Genomic DNA, 10,000 nt, shown 5'->3' with positions numbered 1-10,000 from the left:
TTTACTAGAGTTAAGGCTTTTAATTCTTTATGTAGTATTTGCAACAGTTCCCGGCTTAAACACTTTTAGCCTACTTTCCTTCCATGTCTGAAAGTTTGCTACGATGACATGTTCAATTTTGTACTACTTCATCCTTTAGCCTTCTAGGATGTACTAAGTAGTGTTTCGGTTTTCCAATCCGAATTCGGATGTTTAAATGCTAATCATGTCCAACATGATTGACTTTATGTTTTCGAACATAAATGTCTCTCTCATGCGTGCTAGCTCATCGGTGTCTTTTCAGACTCCGATTTTTGCAACGCCCTCTGTCATGAGTTTTTGGGTCGAAATTCTTTTAGACTTTCCGAGTCTTAGATTTTCTGTTTCGGATCTCAAGCATCTCAGCGTACTGAGTCTCTCTAATCCTATCATCCTTTTGATCTATGCTTATAGATCTTCAGATGCCCAAAATGGCATTTTATCCTTTTGTGTGTGGTCCTTTATTGAGTCAGTTCGTTACTGTTATACAACACCTTATGTCGTACTCAATCTTTTGTATGTACTCTGCATACGGACCCGGAAGGTTTGTTTACTCCCACTTACCTTCTTGAAATTTCGTGATTCAAGATTTTCTTCATTCCTCAGGAATCAAACTTCTTTGATTGCCTTTTGAATCGAAGATTCTAACTCTTGCGTGCTTTTAATCCGTCGATAGATTTCTTAAGCATGCTTGTGGACATAACTTGATTGGAAGAATCTTTATTCTTCTTGTCTCGTTTCGGGAAACATGAATGTTTCCATCCTTCTCAGTTTTCTATTTTGGAAAACCAATTTAGGTCTTCTGTTGACTTAAATTATCAAGCTTCATGTCTTGACGAGATATGGATTCCACGATGATTTTGGCTTCTAGCCAAAATCTAGAGTCAGTTTCCGTTTCTGCGCAGGTCTTTTATCTCTTCAGAAATAACCTTTATTTTCTGAGTCTTTAAGATTTTATTTTGACCTTTCAGGGCTTTTGAACAACAATTTGGAGTTATCTCAACTACTTTGAGATATTCCTTTAGAGACACTTTCACTCGCTTTGAGAGTTCTCCTGCGAATGACATTCGCTTTTGTGCGGTGGGTTTACAAGATCATATCTTTAACCTTTCCTTTTCCAAGGAGTCGCAGTTTGTTGCTCTTGGTCGAATTTAATCGTCTTGTACAAGTTTCATGATTGTTCTTCATGAAACTCCATGATTTTTCTCATGATCGAATTAAATCGACTTGTACTTTTCTCCCACTTATTCTTGTAATAATTAGTGTTTTTCTCCCAGATTACTAGGTGCGCTAATTATTAGAAGAATACTATCATGAGCAACAAACACTTTGTTCTCTTGATTGCTTGTGGAAAAAGCCCAAATTTCTTCTAAAGAAATTGCGTCAGACTTTAGCTAATTTTGTAATGCCTTTACAAGCTTAGACGGACTTTGGTAGTTTTGTGAGAAGCTATGTCTAGACTAATGGATTTTGGAGGATAGAGTTTGATTCGTGTTCTTCATCTTAATCCTTTTGGACACTCCAAATATGGATAGGTTAGAAGTACGTTTGAAGATCAATTTCTGTTTCTGACTCAAGACTTTCTTTCTTGTCAGTTTGATTCATGTTTTGGTTATAGTGGACCTGTTGTCCTCATCCCTTTCCGATGAACCTATCTTATAGGTTTTTGACCAAGTTTAGAATCTTTTGGTATAGTTTGTTAAATCTAGCACTTATTAACATCCCAATTTAGAAATAAAGTTCTTTATTGATTCTCCGTAATACTTAGTACAGAGATGATGTTAAAAAACTAGAAAAACTATTAATCTAGAATAGTGCCTAAAGTAGACTTCGATCCCTTTCAGCATCCTTAGCAGTCGAGGCTTCTGCTCCCTCTTGGATCTTGTCTTCTTTAGCCAAATACTCAGTTCCCAGCTGCGCCTGTACATTCACAATGATAGGGCAATTTTAGGTATCATATACCTAGGTTTGGGAATTTTACAGTATTTGATAAGTTAACTGTTTATACCTGAATTGGAAGCCACTGTTCCATTCCTTTTGTCCTCCAAGAACTTAGGGCAGTTTCTTTTCCAGTGGCCTTTGCCATCACAGTAGAAACATTTGGTGTCAGGAGGAGGACCTTTGTCTTTAGGTTTGGCAACTCGTTTGCCTTTTCCTTTTGACGCGGTTTTCTTCTTCTGTTTTCCACCTTTCTTGAACCCTTTGTCCTTTTGTACCATAAGAACGTCCTTCTTAGTCTCCACTATAGCGACGTCCTTTTCGGCTGTTAGAAGCATAGAATGAAGTTCCTCCAACGTTTTATCCCATCCATTCATGTTGTAGTTCATCTTAAACTGATTAAAACCACTATGGAGGGAGTGAAGGATAGTGTCGGTAGCCGTCTGTTGGCTATAAGGGAAACCTAGTTTAGCCAGCTTGCCCATGAGCCTGATCATTTGACGAACATGAGGCCCAACTGGTTTTCCCTTTTCAAGGCGCATGTCCATAATTGCTTTAGAGGTTTCAAACCTCTCCAATCTCGACTGTTTCTGGAACATTTCCCGAAGTTGTCGCATCATGGAGTAAGCATCCATGTCTATGAACTGCTCTTGCAGAGTCGGTTCCATGGTTGCTAGCATTAAGCAAGTTACAGGCTCTGCCTTTTTCCGCACACTCCTTTCTTCATCTATCTCTTCTTTAGTCGAATTATCATCCAATACAGGAATTGGAGTTTCTAGTACATGTTGCTTTCCTTCCATCCTGAGAACTATTCCCAGGTTCCTCTCCCAGTCAAGGAAGTTGTGCTCATTTAGCTTCTCCTTGTCGAGAAGTGAGCGGAAGTTGAAAATATCTTTTGTCATCTACATAAAAGAAATGGCAAAGTTTTAAACTCGTTATCATTTTGAAAAACTTAGTTTTCCCACATTATTCAATAAAAATCGTCCCCGATTGAATAAGTGATTCCAAGACCCCAGTTCTTCGGAGTAAAGCGGACGAAGGCCCTACCCTTTGACTCCGTCGTTCCGGGTGAGTGAACTACTTCACTGATCATACCTTATGACTCTTGGTTGATAGATTTCATTAATGAATGACTAATCTATCCTTTTGCCTCGAGTATCCAAGACTCTCTTGCTGATCTCGTTGAGTAGAACCATTTAGACGTGTAGGCCTCTTCTATAGACCTACCCGCATTGTCCCAAGGTAGAGGAGGTACTCTGCGAAGGCCGACCCACCTTCCTCGAACAAGGGCGCAACGAGTGTCTTAATCTGGATAGGCGATTACTCAAGATTACTTTTGGGGACTTTTACGCTAGTCTGGCGTTTGTTATAGTGAACTATTTAGCCTAACTAACATCCACGACATAAAGCGTAAATAAGTAAGTAAATGCGCGCGAGAAAGTAAATCAAGCAGACATGGATCCTAGTATGGCCCCTAACCTAGAAGATCTAATCTCCTTTGGTTTTCTTCTTGTTTCGCCTTTTGGTTCGTCTAGATCTCCATCCTTGAACCTCCATTGATTTCTCCCACTCGCCTTTGGATTCCATCCTTGAGTTTTCTTCAATGGACTCATTGACCCTAAACTCTAATTACAAGACTCTAACGATTCGCAGATCGTATAAACTTGAAATTAAAATTAATTACAAAGCATGCACCCATCCGTGCTTAAAACAAGAATAAAGATATAAATCTATGGCCATACTAGTTTCCCGCATTCACATCACATGCAATCATATAATATATCAAGGCTAAGAATTATATATGCATGATTATCTTGGGAGATACTTTTGTTGACATCACATGTCATATTACGGACCTTAAGTCTAAATTCGAAGAATTCAACTAGTGGTGCGTTCCGGTTTTATCTTTTATGATTTCTAAAATCATCTTTAAGAAAAACTCCGTTTCGGGTTTTGAAAGCCCGGGTCAATTTCGGAAAAACATTGGTTCGATTCTTAATGATTTCATAAATCAATTTAAAGAGAAATCCGTTTTGGCCTTCTGGATGGCCCGGATTGATTTTGGAATTATTTGGTTGGAATCGGAAGAAATTTTGGCAAAAACTCCCACTCGAATGATGGTTCCTTTTTATGGTCCGAAAAGCCTCGAAAAAGCCCGGGACAAGTCCTAGACAAGTCCCGGCCCAAGCCCAAAAAAGGGCTCGGACAAGGTCCGGACATAGCACGGCCCATAGGCCGGCATGTCCTGGCCGAAACCTATCAAGGCCTGGTCTCGTCCTGGCCGGAGCCAGGACGCTAGTCCATGTACCAGACGCGTCCTAGACGTGTCTGGTGCTGGACCGGACCAGCACTAGGTGTCTCGGACTAGTCCGAGACACCCAGAACCTCCCAGACGCGTCTCCAAGACGCGTCTGGTCGAGTGCTCTGGACGCGTCCTAGACGCGTCCAGGAAGCTCCCTCCGCAGCTGCTGGTCGCGTCTCCAAGACGCGTCCCAACAGCTGCTCTGGACGCGTCTTCAAGACGCGTCCAGAAGCTTCTGTCGCAGCTGCTGGTCGCGTCCTAGACGCGTCTCAGCAGCTGCTCTGGATGCGTCCAGAGGACGCATCCAGGAGCTCCCGGTCCGGCCAGGAAGCTTCCTGGCCGGACACTAGGGTTTTTCAAAACCCTAGTTTCCAAAAAATTTTTTTTTTCTTTTGCAACTCTAAGTTGCTATTTTCCAAATTTAAAACTTTTCTTAAAATTTTGAAATCTTTTAGAACACTTCTAAAATTTTTACAAAACTTGTAGAAACTTTTAAAATTTCCAAATTTTGTTTTGAGAGTTTCCCAAAACTCAAAACACTTCTTTTTAGAACACTTCTAAAATTCCAAAAATCTTTGTTTTTCAAAAGTTTCCAAAACTTGAAAACAACTCTTAATCAAACCAATTTTGGATCAAAGTCTAGGTTTTTGAAAACTTTTTCAAAGAACAATTTTGAAATCTATTTGAAAAATTCTTGAATCCCATTCAAAATCAATCAATTTCTTATGTTTAAAACTCTTTTAAACATAACTATCAACTTAATCAAGCATGGATTAGTCCGAAATTCAATCTAATTGAGTTTTAAAACACTTTTAATCATCAATTTGATTCTTAATTTGAAATTCATTGAATCCCATTCAATATTATCAAATTGTGAGTTTAAATAGTTTTAAAACACTTTTAAAATATTTTTATAAACTCAATTTATCAAACTATCAATTATATCTAATATGAACTAGTTCGATTCTTAGCAAAAACTAGTTAATAGCAAGAGGCTCTGACGCCACTGTAGGGTTTTATACCCTTCTACTAGTGTTTATAGCGGAAATATGACATCTAATGTCTACACTAGTATTCCCAGGATCACATGCAAAACTAGTAATTAATCTAATGGAGATAGTGGATTACCTTAATCGCTTTTCCCTCAAACTAGTTGAATTGATTGAAGAAGACCAAGAGCTTCAAGTGTAGCTCCTCTACTTGGGACACGAGCAATCAATTTGATCTCCCACCTTGTTGTATAGCTAGCACACCAATGGTGGTTGGATAATAAGAAGACCTTCTTCTTGCTTGACTAGATAGATAGTTAATGGGAATTAGCTCACTTTCTCCTCTCTACTTGATGTGGTAGAGTAAGAAAGCTTAGAGAGAAATTCCACACCTTATTCTCTGCCCTAAGAGTGTTTATATAGAACCCTAATAAGAATCCACCTCCTTTTAGGTTTCCCAAAACACCCTTTAGAATAAGATTTAGGGAAATAGTCGAAAATAGCAACTATTGGTATTTTCTCAATTCCCTAAGGAGATGACGTCCAAACCCAGCCAAAATTGGCAGATTTAATGTTCATAACATAAGGAAACGTCCCTCCAAAAATCAGCCCAATCCGAGCCCTAAAAGTGCCCGAATCGGCCTAGGCCCAAAAACCCTGCTTTTGGCCTTTTTGTACTATCTTTGCCTAATTCCTTTTTAGGCCTATGAGATATGTTTATGGGACACTCCCATGATTATATCTCACTCCCACTAGTCATATCCTAGATCAATTTGTCACTCTTATGTGTAACCCGTTGTAGGATCCGATCGAAGTTAGCCGCGAATTACTTCGTAATTCGACGATCGTAGTTGGTCTCTAGCTACAACTCTACGATCCCTAAATCAATCGGACTTGATGATCTTCCACATCAATTGTCCTATCCGACAAATTGTTCGCATTGTCACCTTGGTCGAAGGACATCTCCTTCAACTCCTTCACTAAGATGTCCCTGCCTTGGTGTCCCGCAAAGGGTGTTGGAGCGCACCAAGTCCCAATAAGATGTCCCTGCCTTAACGCACCCACGTCCCGACCCTTGGTGCCTAAGAAGCATAAGATGGCCCATGTGATGTCCCATGCCACGACCCTTGACGCCTAAGAATGTCCCATGCCCCGACCCTTGACGCCTAAGAATGTCCCATGCCGCGACCCTTGATGCCTAAGAATGTCCCATGCCGCGACCTTGCTGGCTCAGGCATCCCAGGATGCGTCCCAGGCCGTCCCGTGCGCGTCCCGTGCCGTCCCATGGCGTCCCGAGCCTTACCAAGGCCGTCCCGTGCGCGTCCCAGGCCGTCCCGAGCCTTACCAAGGCAGTCCCTGGCCGTCCCATGGCGTCCCCTGCTGTCCCATGGCGTCCCGAGCCTTACCAAGGCCGTCCCGAGGCTTACCAAGGCCGTCCCATGGCGTCCCGAGCCTTACCAAGGCCGTCCCGAGGCTTACCAAGGCCGTCCCATGGCGTCCCGAGCCTTACCAAGGCCGTCCCGTGCGCGTCCCGTGCCGTCCCATGGCGTCCCGAGCCTTACCAAGGCAGTCCCAGGCCGTCCCATGGCGTCCCGAGCCTTACCAAGGCAGTCCCAGGCCGTCCCATGGCGTCCCCAGCTGTCCCATGGCGTCCCGAGGCATACCAAGGCCGTCCCGAGCCTTACCAAGGCCGTCCCGAGGCATACCAAGGCCGTCCCTTGCGCGTCCCGTGCTGTCCCGTGCCGTCCTGAGCCTTACAAGGCCGTCGCATGCGCCTCCCGTGCCGTCCGAGCCTCACCAAGGCCGTCCCATGCGCGTCTCGTGCCGTCCCATGGCGTCCCGAGCCTTACAAGGCCGACCCACGCCTTACGAAGGTCGTCCCATGCCTTACAAGGCCGTCCCATGCGCGTCCCGTGCCTTACAAGACCGTCCCATGCCTTACGAAGGCCATCCCATGCGCGTCCCATGCCTTAGCAAGGCCGACCCATGCCTTACCAAGGCCGAACCATGCCTTACCAAGGCCGTCCCATCGATCTCGGAGAAAGTACATCATCATGACATCGGAATACGGCCCCAACATCGATCTCGGAGAAAGTACATCATCATAACATCGGATCGGATGTGTATCCATCGAAGTTCCATCGACACTTCGAGAAGATCGAACATAGCTTCCTAGCATGTTAAAGGTTCGGTGCTAATGGGGACATAAAGATCCCACGACGTTCCAAACGAAAGTAAAGTGTTCCGTGCGTGTGAACTACGTTGTCCCATGTGCCGGCTCTCGACTCCTAAGATGTCCCATGTAAATGCCCTTCGTGGGAAAGAATGTCCCGTGCAACGTCCCTTGATGATCCCCATAAGGTGTCCCATGTGCGTCCCATGATGTCCCATGCGCGTCCCGTGCCGTCCGAGCCTCACCAAGGCCGTCCCATGCGCGTCCCGTGCCGTCCGAGCCTCACCAAGGCCGTCCCATGCGCGTCTCGTGCCGTCCCGAGCTGTGCCGAGGCCGTCCCGTGCTGTCCCATGCCGTCCCGAGCCTCGCCAAGGCCGTCCCGTGCCGTCCGAGCTGTGCCGAGGCCGTCCCGTGCCGTCCCGTGCCGTCCCGTGCTGTCCCATGCCGTCCCGAGCCTCGCCAAGGCCGTCCCATGCGCGTCCCGTGCCGTCCGAGCTGTGCCGAGGCCGTCCCGTGCTGTCCCATGCCGTCCCGAGCCTCGCCAAGGCCGTCCCATGCGCGTCCCGTGCCGTCCGAGCCTCACAAAGGCCGTCCCAGGCCGTCCCGTGCCGTCCCATGCGCGTCCCGTGCCGTCCGAGCCTCACCAGGGCCGTGACATGCCGTCCCGAGCCTGACCAAGGCCGTCCCGAGCCTCACCAAGGCCGTCCATGCGCGTCCCGAGCTGTCCCATGCCGTCCCGAGCCTTAGCAAGGCCGTCCCATTCGCGTCCCGTGCTGTCCCATGCCGTCCCGAGCCTTAGCAAGGCCGTCCCATTCGCGTCCCGTGCCGTCCCATGCGCGTCCCGTGCTGTCCCGTGCCGTCCCGAGCCTGACCAATGCTGTCCCGTGCGCGTCCCATTCTTTTGGCTCGGCTGGCCCGTGCATTCTATGGGGTCGTGGGACATTTCGAAATCCACCCGGGCCATTTCGACTCTCTCTTCATTAATACTATTGAGGTATTATTTATGAATTATTGGAGAAAAGAAACGGAAGAAAATATTTTTTTTTCTATTTTTTATGAATTTTCCGGTGTTTATTCACTTAAAAATTCATAGAAAAATAAATATTTATCGGAATCGCTATTATAATATATCAAAAAAATCCTTGCGAAAAGACCTTTCCAACGAGTATAAGTTTGCTGGATTCCGACGAGTAACGAAGGAGTAAAGGCCCAGTATGCTTGGTTAAAAAATTGATGTTTCCTTGTGAAAATAGGAAAAACAATAACTTTGCACTATAAGGGGGAGGGTTGAGCTCCTTCCCCAGAGCGTGCACAGCACTTGTGCTGGCACGTTCCCTAGTGCTCGCCAAGCACCATAGGGCATCCAAAGGGCAAAGCTCGGCCTACTACATGATGGGAAGCTTCTAATATGTCGGAATACGAAGAGATTTCGTGCGACCCGAAGCTCGGCTCGGGCGTCCCGGCCTGTGCCGAGCTGTGCCGAGCGCGTCCCAGGCCGTCCCGAGCCAAGTCTCGGGCGTCCCAGGCCGTCCCGAGCCAAGTCTCGGGCGTCCCAGGCCGGCCCGAGCAAAGTCTCGGACGTCCCAGGCCGTCCCGAGCTGTGTCGAGGCCGTCCCAGGGCGTCCCGAGCTGGAGCGAGGGCGTCCCAGGCCGTCCCGAGCCAAGTCTCGGGCGTCCCAGGCCGTCCCGAGCAAAGTCTCGGACGTCCCAGGGCGTCCCAGGCCGTCCCGAGCAAAGTCTCGGACGTCCCAGGCCGTCCCGAGCAAAGTCTCGGGCGTCCCAGGCCGTCCCGAGCTGTGCCGAGGCCGTCCCAGGCCGTCCCGAGCTGTGGCAAGGGCGTCCCAGGCCGTCCCGAGCAAAGTCTCGGGCGTCCCATGCCGTCCCGAGCTGTGGCAAGGGCGTCCCAGGCCGTCCCGAGCTGTGCCGAGGCCGTCCCGAGCTATGGCGAGGGCGTCCCAGGCCGTCCCGAGCCAAGTCTCGGGCGTACCTGGCCGTCCCGAGCTGTAGCGAGGGCGTCCCATGCCGTCCCGGGATGTCCCATGCGCGTCCCGTGCCGGCCCGAGCAACAGCTCGGGCGTCCCGTGCCTCGGCCCTTCCAAGTGGTGCTTCGTCGGACATCTCGATATCCACTCGAGCATTTTCGACCATTCTCCATATGTGGGTGTGTGGGTATTTATCAGGAATATTGGAGAAAGAATCGGGAAAAAAATATTTTTTTTCTATTTTTTTTGAATTTTTAATTGTTTATTCACTTAAAAATTCATAAAAAAATAAATATTTATCGGAATCGCTATTATTATATATCAAAAGAATCCTTGTGAAAAGACCTTTCCAACGAATGCAAGTTTGTTGGATTTGGACGAGTAACGAAGGAGCAAAGGCCGAGTATGCTTGGTTAAAAATTTGATGTTTCCTTGTGAAAATAGGGAAAACAATAACTTTGCACTATATAGGGGAGGGGTGAGCTCCCTCCCCAGGCCGTGCACAGCCCTTGGGCTGGCAGGTGCCTTGGCCCTTGGGATGCAACATAAGGCATCCCAAGGGCAAAGCTCGGCACGGGGGTGGATGGGAAGCTTCCAA

At 47.1% G+C, this 10,000-nt stretch overlaps 1 protein-coding gene across 1 annotated transcript; it reads right to left on the bottom strand.

The window, feature by feature from the left end:
- Positions 1 to 1,745: 1,745 nt before the first annotated feature.
- Positions 1,746 to 5,637, bottom strand: LOC147530137 (uncharacterized). Its single transcript, XM_086651404.1, has 3 exons — positions 5,387 to 5,637; positions 2,027 to 2,858; positions 1,746 to 1,938 (listed from the first exon to the last, which is right to left on the bottom strand). The coding sequence occupies exons 2-3, from the start codon at positions 2,856 to 2,858 to the stop codon at positions 1,922 to 1,924; spliced, it is 849 nt and encodes a 282-aa protein (XP_086507530.1). The 5' UTR covers positions 5,387 to 5,637; the 3' UTR covers positions 1,746 to 1,921.
- Between the last annotated feature and the right edge of the window lie 4,363 nt (positions 5,638 to 10,000).

This window comes from Eschscholzia californica, unplaced genomic scaffold (assembly GCF_041429995.1).
Source record: "Eschscholzia californica isolate CP2 unplaced genomic scaffold, dmEscCali1.0.p SCAF_8, whole genome shotgun sequence".
In the NCBI taxonomy this organism is placed as follows: Eukaryota; Viridiplantae; Streptophyta; class Magnoliopsida; order Ranunculales; family Papaveraceae; genus Eschscholzia; species Eschscholzia californica.
Note: the sequence above shows the minus strand (reverse complement) of the source record. Positions and strands in the feature narration are given on the sequence as shown.

Coding starts and splice junctions, on each gene's coding strand:
- LOC147530137 (XM_086651404.1), bottom strand. CDS start 2,858: ATGACAAAAGATATTTTCAACTTCCGCTCACTTCTCGACAAGGAGAAG.